This window comes from Phoca vitulina, unplaced genomic scaffold, assembly GCF_004348235.1.
Source record: "Phoca vitulina isolate PV1807 unplaced genomic scaffold, GSC_HSeal_1.0 scaffold69, whole genome shotgun sequence".
Classification (NCBI taxonomy): Eukaryota; Metazoa; Chordata; class Mammalia; order Carnivora; family Phocidae; genus Phoca; species Phoca vitulina.
Window position 1 is genome coordinate 6,703,640 of NW_022589772.1, and position 18,690 is coordinate 6,722,329.

The 18,690-nt window shown below is 51.5% G+C and overlaps 1 protein-coding gene across 6 annotated transcripts in view; it reads left to right on the forward strand.

The window, feature by feature from the left end:
- The first annotated feature begins 1,384 nt into the window (after positions 1-1,384).
- The window catches only part of TSC22D3 (TSC22 domain family member 3), a 63,728-nt gene continuing 46,422 nt past the window's right edge, over positions 1,385-18,690 (forward strand). The window contains exons 1-2 of one of the 6 annotated variants that reach the window (XM_032392755.1): positions 1,385-1,450; positions 3,033-3,458. In XM_032392755.1, coding sequence (XP_032248646.1) covers positions 1,419-1,450; positions 3,033-3,458 — 458 coding nt within the window. In that variant the 5' untranslated portion in view covers positions 1,385-1,418. The other 5 variants (XM_032392759.1, XM_032392754.1, XM_032392764.1 and 2 more) reach the window with 5 other exon arrangements.

An 18,690-nucleotide genomic window follows, 5' to 3' on the forward strand; every position in this document is an offset into this window, starting at 1 on the left:
AGCAAGGACTACAACAAGGGAAATGTCAAGGGGACAAAATCTTGAGTTTAATGGTGCCAAATGCCAAGAAGGAAATACTTCCACCAGGGCCTCGTCCCAAGGTTATGCACAAAGATAAGAGGACTCAGGCAAGTAGAGAAGCAAAAGGCCCCAGCAGTTCTCAAAACACAACTTAAGTAAACATTTATGGAGCTAATATATTTTGTTATGTTTAACATAAAATAATTATAAACAAGAGGGAAAATCATAAACACTGTAATTAAAAAACAATTCAGTAGGCTATAAGTCTGCACAATGCATATGAAATTTCATATTCTACTACCTCCTCTGGCTTTTACCCAAGAACATTAAAAAAAAAAAAAAAAAAAGACAGGGAAGAAGAAGAAAGGGGGGGGGGCGATTAACGCATCTAAAGCATTGGCTTTTGAGAGACCAAACTGAATCCTCAGCAGTCTGTGAGAGCATAAGGACCATGCTGTCAGTTCTGCAGGTCTGGTCAGTGACCTCCAAAAGCCTCTTTATTTCTGATCCTGGGATCTTGTCGGGAGCTAGGGATACAGCTAATTTCTGGTTTTCTGGCCCCTACAGCAGAGAGAGCACTGCCCTCCCTTCTTCCCTCGGTCCCTCCATTTCCGCAAGTGGTGGGGCCCCCACACAAGACCCACAGGGCCCTGGGAACGGAGTTATTTGGCTGCCCTTTGCTCCTAGTCACAGGGCTGCTGCTTGTGGCACCCAGAAGGAATTTCAAATGTGTGGAAAGCCCAATCTGCAGGGACTCAGGCAAGTGAAGCTCCACGAGAAAGAGGGTGGCTCTGGCCCTGACTGGTGTCCGGGTGTTCAGGTCGGTCATGGGGGCCCCCTTTTCGCATAATGGATCTGCCTCCGTTTTCCTCCCGCTCACAGAACCAATGCAGTGTGGATTCCACTAGGAGGCACCTCTGCGGTCTCCCAGAGATTGAACTCCGTGACCGAGGCACGGAATGTTCCAGGGCTGAAACACAAGATGGCAGTATACGCTACTCTATCGCGAGGGCCACGGGCTTGTGGAGAAAAAAAAAAAAAAAAAAAAGCGAGCCGGAGGGGGGTGGGGAGCGCTGAGTGAAACTGAAATCCATTTGAGTTTTATGTGAAAACTGAACATCATGAATATTTGGAATTTTTTTTCAGGAGCCAATAATTGTTGAATCCTCCCCATTTCAGAGTATTCCAATTCCCCGAGTCCTGAGCCACCCTGAAAGCCTACACTTGCCCACCCAGCCCCTGCCCACATCTCGCAAAGCCCGCGGGGGTATGACCCGAGGAACCAGCCTGCCTTGCTCTCCACGGATTTGACCTTTCACCTTTCCTCGGCCCCAGAATCACCCTCTCCTCGGAGCCAAGAACCCCTCGGCTCGCAGTTCACGCCACCCCCAGTGCCCATGAGCATTTCCTCACCACAGCTCTCGAAAGGGTGAGGACAGAGACGAATTAAGGTGGCAGGCGGGGATCGGAAAAAGGGGGGCAGCAAGCTTGGGAAAGTAGGGGAAGATAAGTGAAGTGAGGAGAAAGGGACAGACCTGAGGAGAGAGCGGGGGTGCTGAGGCGAAGGACGCGCGGGGGGAAATCGAACGGGGGAAATGAAGGGGGCAGAAAGAAAACGAGGGGAGAAGACGGGGAATGGGGGAGAAGAGCGGGGAACTGGGGAAATGCAGAGAAGGAGAAAAAAGAAATAAGGAAAGGGGTGGCAAGAAAGAAAAGGACGAAGAACGGAAACGGGTAAAGAAAGAAATACGGAAAAGAAAGAAAATGAAAGAAAGGGAAAAGAGTGGAGGAGAAGCGCCCAGAGACGGAAGGGCAAACGGAGACGCGAGCCCAGGGAGGGAGAAGGGGCAAGGCAGCGGGAAGCCGCCCGGGGAGCTGGCATTCCCGGAAGCCCGGGCAGAGATCGCCTCAGATGGGGTTCAGGGAAGAGAGGAGAGCGCGCGTGGGGGAAAGAGGGGAAGATCAGTGAGAAGAAGGGGGCAGAAGCCGAGGCGAGTTTGAGCGTGCTTCCGTGAGTTTTGTTTAAGGCATTCCCCCGGGCACCGCGAGAGCGTGCCGGGCACTCTCAGACTCCCCGCGGGGGCAACCGCTCTCTCTGTCGGCAGGACCCCCCCCCCAAACAGGCTGGTGGCGGGGCGGCGGTTTAAGGCAGCGACGAGACGGGCTCGCGCGGGCGGCGTCTCTCCTGCAGGGGGACCCGTCCTCGGTGGGACGCCGAACATCTGCCCTCCCGCGGAGCTCGAGACCGGGGTGGCGCGGCGTCCCCGGCCGGCCGCGAGTAGATTTCTGACGGAGGATGCGCCCTGAGCGGCCAGAGAGCCCGAGCGGCGGCGCCGGGCGCGCGGACGGGGGGAGAGCCGGGCCGGGTTCCCGGGAGCGCGGGCGAGGGTGCGAGCGGCCGCGTGGGGGCGAGGGTGCGAGCGGCCGCGTGGGTGCGAGGGTGCGGGCGGCGGGGGCGGGGGCTTGGGGGGGGGGGCAGGACCCAGGCGGCCGCCGGGGAAGCGGCGGAGCAGCGTTCTCCGCCGGCCCCCCTGGGGTAATTTACATGCTGTCACAGCCCCGTGCTGACTTCTGGCTCACTGGCTCCCTCGCTCCCTCGCTCTCGGCTCCTGCCACCGCTCAGCCGGCACAGCCCAGGGGAGCCCGAGAGCGGGAGAGCCAGCGAGCCGGGGAGGGAGGGAGCAAAGGAGGGAGGGAGCGAGGGCGCGCCCCGGCTCTCCCTCTGCCCTGCTGCCCGCCCTTCCTGCTGCCACAGGTCCGCCGAGCCCCGCTCACACTTGGGAAACTTGGGACTGCGCTAGGGCCGCGTGTGGCACCTGGGGGGGGGGGGGCCGCCCCAGCCTCTGCAGGAGGGGGAGGAGGAGGAGGAGGAAGAGGAGGAAGTGAGCCCGAAGGATCCGCTCAGAGCTGTTTGTCCAGCTGTTTCTATTCGCACCCAGAGCAGCACAGCCAGGAGGGGGCCGAGCCGAGGGTGGCTGGCTTTGGGCGCTAATTTCCAACTCTTCTCACAGCTTGTGTTTTCCAGACACCCTGGAGTCCCCTCAGGCTAGCCCGGCGGGCGCGCACCTGCCAGCCGACCCTGACCTCGAGGGCCAAGCGGCCCCCGAGCCTGAGAAGATGGCCCAGCCCAAGACCGACTGCCGCTCACCTGTCGGTCTCGACTGCTGCAACTGCTGCCTGGACCTGGCCCACCGGAGCGGGCTCCAGCGCGACAGCAGCGGAGAGGACAACAACCCGGGCAGCCCCACCGTGAGCAACTTTCGGCAGCTGCAGGAGAAGCTAATCTTCGAGAACCTCAACACCGACAAGCTCAACAGCATAATGCGGCAGGATTCGCTAGAGCCCGTGCTGCGGGACCCCTGCTACCTGATCAATGAGGGCATCTGCAACCGCAACATCGACCAGACCATGCTCTCCATCCTGCTCTTCTTCCACAGGTGGGTGGCTGGGCATACGGGTGGGCACGCGGTCCCGGCTGGCGCCGGCCTCTGCTAGACCCTCACCTCTGACGGAAGGGGCGACCGGGTCGTTCACGGGGTGGCGGGGGGAGGAGAGCACTGGGGAGGCGGGGCTCCGGGTGGCCGCGACCTGACTCGGACCCTTAGGCTACCTGGAGTCCGGTGGGGCAGAGGGGAAGCCCGGCAGGTGGGAGCCCTATTTTGAAGGGTGCCCGCAGAGACTTGCCTAGGGAAATACTGGAGTCCAGGAGGTGGGCAGAGCCCTAGATCGGTTTGGGGGTAGCCGGCGGCACCCCCTCCTCAAATGCGCGCGTTTCCGCCGCCGTTTTGGAGATTCTGCCACAGGATGCTCCTGGGATCCGAGTTCCACCCTTCTCAGGAGCCCATTTCTAAATATGCAAACTCGGATTGAAATTGCAAGGGCTTTCAAATTACCCGAGTGGCCCTGACGGCCAGCGAGGGCAAGCAAAATGTCAAGACAAATTAAGCTGCTGCTGATATGGGGGAGGGTGAAGAATAAGAAAAATTAGACATGTGTGAGAATTTTTTGAGACTCTGGATGGGGGTACCCCCACCTCCTCCATGGATCACGGCCTTCAATTTCCAGTGATGGCTAAAAGCAGCCCCAGAGAGAGCATCCTGGGACCGGTGGGTGGATGAACCCCTGTCTTCGCAGCCCTTTGTTGGAGTGCGGGTCAGACTTCCTAGAAATCCTGCTGAAGGGCAAGGAAGGGAGGGGGAGGGGAGAAACACAGTGGGAAGACCCGAGGTGGCTGCTGTCCTCCAGTCTGAGACCCTGGGAAGAGCCAACTGAGGCAGTTTTGAGGCAGAGGAAGCAGGACACCCAGCCCTGGGTTTGGTGTTCTTAGAACCATCAGGACAGGACACTGTGTGTGTGTGTGTAAGCGCGCGTGTATGGGGTGGATCTTATTCTCTCAACAACAAAGGTTATGTAAGAGAAGGAGAACCCTGCTGTGGGAGACCAGGGTTTTGGTACAAGTTACGGTTCTACCTCCGTGTGCGAACCTGAGCAAGTTCCCTGATCTTTCTGGTTTCTTAAGGTTCCTTGTAGTTCTGAGATTCCAGGTCGCGGGCAGGTGGTGTGTTGAGCCAAGGTAGTAAGAAATTTTGAGCACCCACAGACTCTTTGAATCACTGGGTGGCTTTGTGAAGCACGCGTAGGAAATTTTCAAAGCAATCCCATTGGCAGGAACTGCCTGCACTTGGTGCTAAGACCAGGTTTGCCTCTGAAGCCCCACAAGCAGGGCTGCCAACTTCGTTAGCATTATCTGAACAAGGCATTTTCCAGGCCATCAAAGCCCTTTCTCATTTATTGTTTCTCATGAGGCAGCAATTGTCTCAAAGAAACCAGGCCGCATACGGAACAGGTTTCCAGGGAATCTTTCTGGTGAAAGATTACTACAAGTGTATTCACACCACAGACACTGGCAGCCCCTGCCCAGCTAAAGCCCTAACAGGCTCCTAACAATCCTGCTCCGCATGGTAGGAGAGTGGTGGTGGGGGAGGGGTGGCAGAAAAACCTGGAAAGAGCGCCTGTAGCATTTGTACTCTTTCTATGGGGAGAGAAACTGCCCTGAAATGGCCTTGCTGAAGTTTAAGAGGGGACGCTTTCTCAGCTCTGGTTCCTAGGTTCAGGGCCTAGGAGGGTTGGACCTAGGTGAGTGAGGTAAGAGGCTGAGAGCCTGAGATCAGTGTTGGCTTGCCCCACACCTTGGGATGCTTTCTGGTTGTCTGGGTTTCTTGAATAGAAAAACCTCCTTCGTCACCTACTCCCATTGACACCTGCCTGTTGACGCTTGGTTCTTGGCAAAGCCTGGAAATATTATGGGTTGGGGGTGAGGGTGCTGAGGGCATTGGTCGAGGGAGCAGGGTGAATGGTTGAGAAGATGTACCTGAGTCCTATGCCTCCTGGAACCAGAGCAATTCAGTGTCCCAGACAGCTGAGCAGCAGACCAGCAAGCCCTCAGGCTTCTGTGAGGCTGGGTAGTGACAGGGTCCTGTGGTAACAACCCTAGAGTTCTAGAAGGATGAAGCATTGTCTCAGTTTCCTTGACCTTCCCTGGGACCTTAGAGATTGGAGATTCTGAATGTGGTTTAGGTTTTGCCCAGAATGACATGGTCCTTGGCAAAGTAGAAGACCATTATTGCTGGTCATAGGACTTCTCTGGTATCTGAGCTGGACAGCCTTCTCCAAAGTGAAAATTTCCTCTTTCTTACTTCTTTATTCCTTGGGCATCTGTCTTCAAAACTCAGCCATCGCTTTTACTTCGGTTCCATTTAATGATTTGATATTTTAGATTCCCGCCTGGGTGTCCTTTTCCTTTAATTTGTTGACTTTCAAGGCTGCTTCTTCTAGAAAAGCAACTCTCCTGCCTCTCCTCCTGCAGCCCACTCCCCTGCTGCCAGGGCTCCTGTATTCCAGGGAGGAAGGGTGGGGCACATTCTTCATTTCTATCTGGTTTGTCTACTTTGACCTGCCCCCGGCTCCTGGCTTAGTTCTTGGAATCCTTAGATCACAAGAGTGTAAGCAATTTGAGGGTAGGACCGTGTTTTACAGTCACTTGGTTTTCCCTCGGCTTCTTGTTAGACAGCCAGTACTCAATAACTGTTTTTTTTTTTTTTTTTTTTTTAACCAGATGACTGCTTAATTATTGGTGTGGTCCTCTGTAAAGATTTTACAACTTTAAACTAGTCTTGGAAAATCCTTATTAATATTTAAGTGTGATTTCTGTTGTTTGAACCACATGCATTTACTCCTAGCCTGGTAGAAGTCCCAATGGACAGTGCTGTGTATATACCTATGAATCAGTGGTAGTGGGCACACAGCTTGTTCGTATATAAAGGTGCCTCTAAAATACTGGGTGAGGGGAAGATGTGTTTTATTTTTTTTAAGATTTTATTTATTTGAGATTGAGAGAGAGAGTTCACAAGCAGGGAGGAGGGGCAGAGAGAGAAGCAGACTCCCAGCTGAGCAGGTGGGAAGATGTGTTTTAAATACCATCCCTTAGGGGTGCCTGGGTGGCTCAGTCAGTTACAGGGCTGCCTTTGGCTCAGGTCATGATCTCAGGGTCCTGGGATGGAGCCCCACATCCTCAGGGGGCCCCTGCTCAGCGGGGAGCCTGCTTCTCCCTCTCCCTCTGCCCCTCCCCTCCACTCGTGCTCTCTTTCTCTCGCAAATGAATAAAAATCTTTAAAATAAATAAATAAATACAATCCCTTCAATCTTGTGTTAGGTAACTAACAACAATAGATTAATAGCTAACATTTACTGAACGTTTATAATATGTACTAAGCATTCTATCTGCATAATCTCACTTAATACTTACACCAACCCAATGAAATGGGTACTGTTGTCACCCTTCTTTCTTTTATAATAAAGGAAATTGAAGCTTGGGAAAATTAAGTAACTTGCCTGATACCTCACAGCAAAGAGCAAAGCCAAAACTCCGCCTAAGATCAATCAGACACTATAAAGAATTGTCTGTGAAGAAAGAATTGTTAAGCAGAGGTAAATATTAGCCCAGAAACTAATCAAGTGGTTAAAATGTCCTTACTAGGTAGGGTGACCAACCCTCCAGTCTGGGGAAACAAGACTTTCAATGTTCAAACCAGGACAGTCCCAGGGAAACTGGGATGGTTGGTCACCCTTTTATTCAGGGACACTGCCTTATCATTTGAATATGCTTCTAAAACTGGAAAACTTAGGAGGCAGATAGGATATACTGGGCAAACAGCTAAAATTTCCAATTTAAATGTAGCCTATGAGGGGCACCTGGCTGGCTCAGCCGGTAGAACATGAGACTCTTGATCTCAGGGTCGTGAGTTCAAGTTCCAAATTTTTTTACAAAAAATTGTAAAAAAAATAAAATAAAATATGGGGCACCCAAGCGGCTCAGTCGGTTAAGTGTCCAACTCTTTTTTTTTTTTTTTAAGATTTTATTTATTTGAGAGAGAGAATGAGAGAGAGAGAAAGCACATGAGAGGGGGGAGGGTCAGAGGGGGAAGCATACTCCCCGCTGAGCAGGGAGCCTGATGCGGAACTCGATCCCAGGACTCCAGGATCATGACCTGAGCTGAAGGCAGTTGCTTAACCAACTGAGCCACCCAGGCGCCCCAAGAGTCCAACTCTTGATTTCAGCTCAGGTCATGATCTCAGGGTCCTGAGATGGAGCCCCATGTCGGGCTCCGAGCTGGGCATGGAGCCTGCTTGAGATTCTCTCTCTCTCTCTGCCCCTCCCCTTCTCCTGTTCTCTCTCCCTCTCTCTCTCTCAAATAAATAAATAAATCTTTTTAAAAAATTAAAATAAGTGTAGCCTATGAAAAAAACTTGTAAAGTTGACATTTGAGGGGCCTTAATTCTCTGATCAGTAAGGTGTAGCGAGCTGGAACGAGAGCTTTTGCCATAGTCTGTTATTGTCATTGATGTTGTAACCTCAAATATATTTCTAAGATTTTATCCAAAGCGTCTCAATCAGCTCTGTTCTGCCTGTGGCCCCCAAGTGCACCTGCCCAGTGTGGTCTGAGACACTCTGAATCGAAGTTTGCTTCTGGCTCTAAAAGCTCTCGTTGTCTAACTTTAATAAGCTTCTAGCTGGCAACAACTGGTTCCCACACTTAGATGCTCAGAAAATAATAATAGCAGGGGCGCCTGGGTGGCTCAGATGGTTAAGCGTCTGCCTTCGGCTCAGGTCATGATCTCCAGGTCCTGGGATCGAGCCCTGCATCGGGCTCCCAACTCAGCAGGGAGTCTGCTTCTCCCTCTCCCTCTGCCTCTCCCCCTGCTTGTGCTCTCTCTGTCTCTCTCTCACTTAAATGAATAAATAAAATCTTTTTTTAAAAAAATAAAATAATAATAGCAAAAATGTCAAATTGCTTTGCGCGTACTAATTCCTTTAACTTTCCCTATTGAGTTGATATATAGCAGCAAGGGGAAAGATAGGAGATTCAGAGATCAGATTTCCAAGAAAAATTCGCATACAAATGATTTGCGCTTCTCTAAGTGAGTCTTAGAACTAATGATTTTAATAAGTGTATATTCCTGGATTTGACCTCCGAGGGCGTAGCCACTTACATGGTGTGATTTGAGGCGCAAAACGACTCTCCTACCTGCCTGCAGTAGTGTCTAAATTCATACTCTAATATCCAGTTTGACATCCGTGTACCATCTAAAACTCCTCTTCCAGGGCACCAGTGGTATGCAGACCACACCGTGAGAAACCCCGAATTCGAGATTGCAACCCTTTGTCAACTAATTTGCCATTTGATTTTGAGGATGGAGGTTTTTTTTCCTGTAGTGAGGTTTTGGGTTTCTGTGTGGTTAAGCCTGTCATTCTTTGCCTTTGTGATTTTTTCGCTTTTGGTATCAAGCTTCGAAAGTCCTTCCCTTGCCCAAGGTAATTTAAAATAACTATTTCCTGAGTACCTAGTGGTCTGACAAAGAATAGGCACTCTTGGATTAAGGCACATTCCCTGTTAACAACACAAATGCATCTGCAAACTTAACAGTCATGGGCTGAATGCCTCATGAGAATCTCAGCATGTAAGAAGTTGTCTTTTTCTTGAGGCACAGATGTGAATTCCATGTGCTAAGAGGCTTTCGCCGGTGTATGTATGTGATATATGTATGTATGATATATATGTGTTTTATGTATGTATATGAAGTAGGTAAGTAACATATACATATATAGCTGTAAAATGTATATAACATAAAATTTGCCGTTTTAACCACTTTGAAGCAGCCAATTCAGTGGTATTAGGTACATTCACGAACTTGCGCAACCATCACCACCATCCATCTCCAGAACTCTGTCATCACCCCAACAGAAACTCTGTACCTATTAAACACTGACTCCCCATCCTCCCCTCCCCCCCAGCCCCCGGTAACCTCTCTTCTACTTTCTGTCTCTATGAACTTGTCAGCTCTAGGGATTTTATGTAAGTGGAACCATACCCTATGTGGCCTTTTGGGTCCGGCTTCTTTAACTTAGCATAAGGTTTTCAAGGTTCACCCACGTTGTGGCATGTGACAGTACTTCATTCCTTCTTAATGACCGAATAATATTCCATTGTGTGGATCAACCACATTTTGTTTGATCACTCACCCGTCCACGGACACTTGGGTCACCTCCACCTCTTGGCTGTGGTGAAAAATGCTGCCGTGTACACTAGCGTACAGGCATCTTTTTGAGTCCCTGTCTCTCTGGGGAGAACACCCCCCCTCCCTGAGTCAGCAGCTAGGGCTGGTGATTACAATGAAAAGAACTCTAAAAAGTTTAACGAAGTGATGGAAATAGAAGTTTTATAGGGGAAACAATGGGCTATTGGGATGCTCATGAATCAGGGGCTGGCAAAGGTTTTAGGGTGCCCCTTTCATGAATGGCCAAGGGCTGCCATACCTTTTAGCCACATTTGATATCATTACTTATCTTTGACTACTTCGTGTGGATTTATTTATCAGACCTTCTTTCAGGGAGGCGACTCACTGGGAGTAGGGTTCTATGGGAGTGACACATGGGAAGGCCAAGTTTGGAGAAGAGAGGTCAAGAGGCAAGGCTGGCGTCCATGGAAGGCCCACTGCAGCATGGGGCTCTGGGCAGCATGGGAGCTGGGGAGGTGTAGCTGGAGGGTTTGTGCTCTTAAAGAAAAAGGGGGGGGGGCACCTGGGTGGTTCAGTCAGTTAATCATCTGCCTTTGGCTCAGGTCATGATCCCAGGGTCCTGGGATCGAGCCCTGCCTCAGGCTCCCTGCTCAGTAGGGAGTCTGCTTCTCTCTCTCCCTCTGCCCCTTCCCCCTTGCTTGTGCGCTCTCTCTCTCTCATAAATAAATAAATAAATAAGATCTTTAAAAAAAAAGAAAAATGGTAAGAACAGAGCATGAATTTCACCCACTGCTCCAGTTTGCCAGGAATGGACCCATGTGAGCCCACACCTCAGAAAAGAACTCTTTCCAGGGTGACCTTATTTTCCCTCCCTGCCTAAAGAGAAGGTTAACACTCCTGCTTGTATTTGCACTTCTAAAGATAAACTAACAAGCTCTCAATTCCAGGTAGAGTGTTGGCTCCTTTCCAGGACAGGTCCTGAAGGCCAGGGAGTCTGGGTAAATGGAGATAGATGCGTCTGGCCAAGCCTGCCAGGGTCTCCCGTCCTCTGAGTGATGGAGCCCAGCAGAGCACTTGCCCCCACCTTGTGGGCCGGTGGAGGGGAGCCAGGCCAGCCCTGTCTGTCTGCACCTGGTGGTGGCCGTTGCACTGTTTGCTCATCACGATGCTGCTCCTACCTGAACTTTCTCCTCTTATGTAAGGCATCCCTCAAGATAACTACAAAGGCATAATCTGCCATGGCTGGCTGGGTTTACATAATAAATTGGTTGGTGTCATGCAATCGCCTCTCAAGCCCTAGAGAAGCCAACATGCTGAGTGGGACTGAAGCTGGGGCCCATTTAGTGGAGCACTCTGTGTGCTCTGTGCACTCAAGGGAAGGCATTCTATGACCACAGGGGTCAAAAAGACGAAATTTCCCTTTTAGATGAAGACAGCAATAATGGCCTAGGACATGTTGTGCTGTTCCAATGCCTGCAATAATGGGACAAGGGTTAGGGCTTCACTGTAAGACCACAGCTTTGGCAGAGCAGGCCTTCCATAGAACCCTGTGGGCTAACAGAAGCTGCTTGAATCCAGAAGCCTAGATCTCAGCCTCAAAGTGGGTTTCATGAGGAGTCATGGCAGCAGCTTAGGGTGGCCACTGTCTACCATGCCGACCCCGAGCTGGGCGAAGGAGTTGGACTGGGAATAAGATAGGGGTCTGGGAGAGTAGAAAGCAAGCTTTTCCAAATGCTAATCAAGGCAGGAGAGACTCTTATCAGAGCAAGGCAAATTCACTTGTACCTTCTAGCTGGAAATCCCTGCTCCAAAGTGGCTGTTGCCCTTTTGGAAACGGTGTAAATGGGGTGAGATCCCAGCCTGCATGGGAGACCAAATGGGAAGCTCCCCATGGCGCAGACGCTAGCCGGAAGAGAAACAAGAGCTGGAAGCAGGCTTGGTCAGTGATGCCCCAGGCACACTGTCAGCCTTCCTCTTCTGGGAGCCGCTTTCCTCAGATAGGCCCAGCCTGAAATCAGGGCCCTGCTTGTGGACGGAGCCCCACAGGGACCTTCCCCATCCTTCCTCGAAGGAAGAATTTACTCACGAAATAGCCTTGGGTATTCAACCCACTTCCTCTTGTCTTCTCTTCAGGGGAGATGGAGAACAGCTGCTCACAGCTTAGGGGTCTGGCCGGGATTCCCGTCAGCAGTCTAGGCCGTTGGTTGGCTATGCCTGCTATCCCTGAGGAAGAAGGGGGTGAGAAGAAGGGAAGTGGTTCCAGCGGCTCCTTCCTGGCTTACCCCCCCCCCCCCAACCCTCCCTCACCTTGCTTAGCCTCACTTCTAGACTAGGCTGGGCCTAGGCCAGCCTGAGGGCCCTGACTCATTATCTCGCATAGTGCCTTATGTAACCGAGCCAGGTTACTGAGGCATCAAGCTTCTGCTTGCTCAGTGGCAGGCTTCCCTGGGGCCAGGCATTTAGAAGCCTGCTTGGGGTCTACAGAGCTCATCCTATTTCCAAAGGAAAAGCCTGCTGTCCCTATCATGTCAGGCAAGCAGTGTGCTCAGAGGCAAGTACCAGGTTGCAAAGGTGATCCCCCCCGAGCGCCCACACTCAGCAGGACATGTAAGCAGGCAGGTGAGCTGCTGTGGACTTAGTGTGATTTGGGGCATTTGGCGGGGGTGGGGTTGGGGGGTATGGAGGGCGACTTCTTCTATCACCCGATCCTACACTGCTAAAGAGACAGCCTGGTGCATCTGGAGGGGCCCTAGGACACGTCTTAGAAGTCCCTCTTCCTTTTGTATCTGCTTGTTGGTTCAGGGACTGCTCTGGGACCCCACGCAGAAGGGTTTACTACAAGCTGGAGGAGCTTTTAAAAGAAGGCCAATTCCCAGTCCATTCTCCATGAAGCCTCAAAGTCCCCAGGCTGGCCTGAACAATGACTCTTAGCTTTCTTCCTGGCCTGTTCTGAAAATTACATTACCTGGCTTGGTGCAACTGAGCCCCCAGCAAAGTCAGGCTTACTGGATTCTCTGACATATTTCTCTAATTAAAGTTCATTTGACTATCTACAACACAGAGTAGGCCAATCAATCTAATACTTCCTTGGCTCCAAGTTTGTGACTAAACCAAGAGTTCCTCTTCTTCTTTTCCCTTGTCTTTGCCTGAGCCCATCATTGTGCTGCCAGTGGGTAGATGGCTCACAGGCTGAGGGTAGTTGGGGACACTGCTCTCTGGTTAGAGAAAAAGAGGAAGAAACAGGGAAACAAAGTAAAAAGAAAAGTGGTGTGGAAATTACCAGCAGACATTGGTCGTATCCAGAGCTCAGACTCAGGAATCCTGACAGACTCCAGATCATCATCTCAGGGCTCAGGCGAGCTGGGCCCCGGAAGTCCCCCAGATCCCAGCCAGAATCTAGTCAATACTGGGGAGCCTGAGGTGGAGGTGCAGAATTTCCCTTTCTTGAGACCACCTGGGCTTTGAGCCCCTCGCTCTTCCCTAAACCCCCTACCCTTCCAGTTCAGAGTCCATTGCAGTAAAAAAAAGAAGATGGACAGACAGACAGACTAAGACAAAGCCCTGCTCTGTCTGAAGGCAACATACTCTGCTAACCCAGGTGCACAGAGAAATGAATGATGGCAGCCCCTCCATGGACCTTGGACTGAGTGATCAAGCACTTCAGTCAATCAAGCCATCAGTTATTGACCAAGGGCCCACTGTTGCTCGAGCACCCACTGGGGAATTATTGAGTGCCTACCCTGCCTAGCCCTGAAGAAGACAGGCAAGGTGGCAGAAGTCAGGATGGGGCGTCGGGAGCTAAGGGTGTAGCTGGAGGGGTGGAGAAGCTGTCCCCAAGGCCAGCAGGGAACAAAGCAGTTCCCCTAAGGCAACTGCAGGCCCAGTAGGGACTCCTGCTCCTTGCGGGAAAGGCCTTAAGCTTGCTGAGCCCTGGGTCTGCAGGTCTGGAGCTTGGGCGTTGCCAAAGCAAACTAGGAAGGGAGAGTCTCTCCATGGATGCGGCTTCCAGCAGGGCCGTAAGAATGGGTTGGCTTTGGCATGGTGGGAAGCAGCTGCAGGGCTCTCTGGTTGAGACAGGGAAGGGGATCCTTGCCAGTTGAGCAGGGATCATGGGTAGGAAGGGGCTGGCCTGGAGTGGGGACAGAAGCCAAGAACACTTTCTATTCTTCCTGGACTGAAACCCAGAGTCACCAAGCTTCAGGAACTAGAGGAGGGCCCACTCTGGTCCTCCTCTCATTGCTCTTATTTGACTCTAGGCGAGCTGGCCCCCAGTCCCCTCTCCTCGGGAACCTAGGCTAGCCCTGGGTAGGTGAAGGCCTTTGCGGCCTGAGAGCAGGAAGGCACCTCGCTTTTCTGCCTGGAGAAAGCTCATGGGAACCAGGTGGGTTGAGCTTGGGAGGGCAGTCCAGGGTGGGCACCAGAGGAGCCTGAGGGGGGCGGCGGGGAGCTTCATATCTCAGCACCCTTGGCCTTGATCTCCACCAGGCCCTTTCTGAGGTAGATCACAGGACCAGGGACAAGTCAGGGTGCTGCCATGAGAATATATACACAATTTTCCCAAATATCTTTGAACAAAAGTTGCTGGCAGCCCGGCAGGAGGCCATTTTAGCTTTGTTTGCACCTTGCTCAAATCCTTCTTTCCCAGATGTCCTACCAGTGAAGGCCCTGGGGTAAGGCGAAGGAAGGAGGGAAGCCTCAAGCTGATAGGAGAGGGAGCTGGGGTAGCAAAAGGAGCCAGCCTCAAGTCACCTGGGGAAGGAAGTCACCTGACCATAGCAGCACTCTGCCCTTGCTTTCTGGGATCCTCTCCCCCAGCTAGTATGCTGGGCACTCACACTCATACCCTTTCCCACCAGTGCTCTGGAGAATTCACATTTACACTCAGGAATAGATTCAGTCAACAAAACATATTTCTTGCACACCTTCCCTGGGCCAGGCTCAGTGTTAGACACAGGGAATAGAACGGGAAACTCACAAGAGACGTGGTCACAGCCATCATGGAATAATCAGCAGAGTGGGAGAGATAGACAGACATTAACCAAACAGTCACACTAATGAATGTATAATTACAAACTGAGTAAGTGCCAAGAGGGAAAAGGAACAAGCTTCTGTCAGAGAGTTTAACGAAGGATCAGACAAGGCTACCTGAGGAAGTAATCCTTGAGCTAAAGAAATGCATCTCTAACACTGAAATCATCAGCCCTGGTCTCATTCCAATCAGCGGGACCAGGCCTAAGGAGACATTTTGGGCAGAGGACTTGCTAAGGAGCCCCTGGAGTTGTACCATTAGGTAGCTCCTCACACCCTCGAAAATATCTCTAGGCCGTGAGTGGCTGTCAGGTCCAAAAGAGGAGGACTAACAGCATTCTGACAAGAGGAAGAGATGAGTTTGAAGCCCACGGGGCAACTAGTACTTAATGTCATCCTTTGCTAAAAATAGTCCATGACAGTATGGAAATGTGTAAAGGCTGGTCCTGGGGACCGGTGATAAAGTGGGTATAGCCTGTGGGGAGGAAAATTTGGTTTTGTAAATTATTTACTGTAAAGAAAAAAGAAAGGGGAGGGTCGTCTGGGTTTTCCTTTCTCTTTGTGGGCCTCCTTCTGAGTTATGAATGCTTCTCATTGTACAGAGGCAGTGGGACACAGAGCTTCAGGCTGCACTCCTTTCTGGAGCCCAAGGTGTAAATTTTCTGGGCTGCAAATATCAGATATTCATCCAGCTGAAAAACAACCTGAATGCAGAAGGGAAAGGAGGCTACACCTCGGAGAGGGGCAAAGAAATTGATCAGGGGCCTCCAAACAGCTTTCATTTGAGAGCGGCTGGTCCCCACCATAATGGCAAGGCGGGTGACAGCTGAGAGCTCAGCATGATCCAAGGGATTCTAATTGTGAAGGGTCTAGATAAGGCCAGCAAGACTTATTTAGCCAGCAAGAGATAAACCTGGGACTTCAGGGGGCTGTGGGGCCAGGTTAAAGGAATGAAGATGATAGATCTAAGAGGAGTTTAAGGGTGGAATGGAGGGTGGTGAAGAGAGAGAAGAGAGGTTGATCTTCAAATATAAGAAAAGTCACAACTCAGAGATGGTGACTAGCTGCTTCCAAACCACACCAGGAACAGAACAAGAGGAAACAGGCCTCTACTGTAGCATGAAGAACTGAGATTAGATAATAGGAAGAACTTCCTGACAACAAGCATTCAGAGAAGCTAAATGAAAGTACCGTGGCATGTTCTAATAATGTATAAATGTGGGGAAGGTGGTGGCCGTAGAAATAAAGAACTGGATAAAGGTGTAAGAGGGCCAGTTATAAGGACCAGGGACAGGAGGGGACAGGCAGGCAAAGGAGGCAGAAGCAGGTGCTCCTGAGTCAGAATAAAGTGCGTGTGTGGTATATAGAAGTGTTTTCACAAAAATACTTTCATAATAAAAATGCCTGTGAAATTTCCACAGGAGGTCAGTCATTAAAGCTAGCACGCACTCTCCTGGGCCTGGGATGGGGTGGGGGAATGGACTCAAGAGCTGTTATTGGGGGAGCACTCCTGTGCTGGGGGTATTGGAGGAAGACTGCCCACCCCAGCTACTTGTGGAGGAAGAGGATTCCTCCTTCCACGCACCCAAGGAAGATTAGACACTAGGGATACGGCAGCAGCCAGCAAACCAGGCAGGATCCCTGTAGCAGGTGACTTACAATCCAGTGCCGGTAACAGACATTAAATAATAATTACATAAATAACTGTACCATTACAATTGACCATAACAAAGGAAAGGCGCAGGAAGCCATGAGAACACAAGCTAAGGGGGCTCCCCCTAGGATTAGGAGATCTGCAAAAGGAAGTCACCTTGTTAAAACTCTGGGCACTGCGGGTACCCCTCAGTGAGCGATTCTTACTCCAAGTCAGTAGTGAGGAAAGGCAGAATGGCCCCAGTCACTAAGATGCCCTAAGATGTGGATTGTGGAGTTCATCTGGCTCACTGGGGCCTTCGTGGAGAAGCAAGCCCCTAAGGACATTGTCTCATTGCCTAGATCAAGCAGCCTTCACATTTAGGTAGAGTGATTCTCTAAGGGCCATAATAGCCTATCAGCCGAAAATCAGGATCAGGAAGGCTTTGAAAAGCTCACTTGTCAGATGAAGAGGATGAAGGTCAGTGAAGAGAATAAAGAACTGATGCACTGAAAATGATACTTGAAATTGGCCCCCAGAAATACTGGGTCTCCAAAATGCTGTGTCTTTACTCTCCTATTCAAATGCAGGAGCCTTTGCTAGTATATACTAGTATTTTCTGTGAGGTGTGCCCAGGGCCATTGAGTCTCGGGGAGCCAGGATCCTAGAGAAGCAGGGTCCTCCTCTGTTTTTCCCTGTCCCTCTACCAGAGGAGTGGGAGGTGCTGGCCTCTGTAGGGAGCTGGGATGGGCTCCACCCCCCACCCACCCCCCATCCCCGCGGAAGACCCTGGAGGGGCCACCAAGAAGCAGAGAAAGACATTATATGTCTTCATGTGTGCTCATGAAGCACAGGGGCTTCACATCTGATAAACTACCATTGACAGACTCTGTGACCTTGACAAGTGACTTCCCCGGACCTTAGTTTCCTCATCTAAAGAATAGGGCGAGTGGAAAGGTTAAGTGAGAGGATGCTCCCAGGAAGCCTTCAGTAGAGGGAAGCCAGCCTTCATTACCTTAGGCAAGTCTTATACAGAACCAGAACAACACCTTCTCTGCCTTGCCTTGCCTTCTTCTCTCACCAGTCCCCTCACGGACTCCTCCCCTTGCTCCATCAATCCCACACCCTCTCCTGCCTAGAGCTGGCTAACACCTGCAACCCAGTCTGGCAGGCTGTCTCCTGGTCAAGGCTTGCTTTCTAAACCTTCTTCATTCACACTCAGATATAAATGACTGAGAAGGCTTTTGGCTTTCCTCCTTCGGAGGGAGTGGGGTGTGAGTGGGCAGGGCAAGCTGCCGGGAGGTTTGAAATTTGTACCAGAAATCAAAACCTACGGAAGGATGAGGGCACTCTACGGGCATTGCTAACAAATGAACAAGGATTTCAGAGGGCAGTGAAGCTGGGGACTGCCTCTTCAACACCCCGAGTCTCCGCCTCCCCAGGGTCGGGAGCCAGCACCTTCTGCTTCCATACACATCTTAGAGACCCGGAGGCTCAGAAGGCGCAGGGCTTTCGCAGCCCTTTGGTCCGATCCCCTCCCATTACAGATGAGGAAACTAAGGCCCAGAAGAGGCTGCCTACCTGCCCCAAAACAAACAGCCAATTAGTGACCAGCTGAAAAGAGAAACCATGTCTCCTGATTCTCTGACCCAATGGTCTTCCGACTTTTCGTCTCTAGACAGCTGTGCACATCCCATCCCAGTAGGTACACAATAACTCCATGCCAGGAGACCAGCTTTGGGTCCACCTGATGCCAAAAACGGTGTTTTTTTATTTGATTTTATTTAACAGAATTGACCAGTGGTTTGGGTGTTATGGAACCCCAGCCCTGGAATCCTGCTTCTGCTCAGGCTGGGGCTGCATGCCACAGCCACAGTCATGCAAGAGAGACAGAAAGGTCTGCTGTTCGGGTTGGAAAAGAAATCAGTTGCTGAAACATTGGTCTTTTTGAAAGTTCCAACCACAGGGGCTGGCTGGCAGAGCCGCCGTCTGGGCTCCCCCGGAGGATCCGGCCCTCCCCTTCAGTCTGGGAGTTAGTTTAGGAAGCTGGCCCGGCCTCTGCAGAAGATCCGGAGGGCAGCGCTCGCCCCAGGAGCTCCAGCCTTCCCTCAGAGCCTAGGAGCCCCCAAGGCACTCAGGGCTGGGAACTTCCTCCTGCCTCCACAGCCCAGCCAGCCCAGGCTGGCCCTGAGACTCCCTGAGCACTTTTCTTTTGAGCCTGAGAAAGAGTTTCCAGTTGCTCCTGCCCTAGCCCAGCAGCTACAGAAAGAGCAATTGAGAGAGATACGGAAGGAAAGGGAGAGAGGGAGGAAGGAAGGGAAGGAGGCGCGGGGGGGGGGGGGGGGGGGGGGGGGGGGCCCAGCGCTGAGTGCCTTGGGGGCCAACCCACCCCCGACGGAAACGGAACGTGGCCGGGGGGGGGGGGAGGAGGA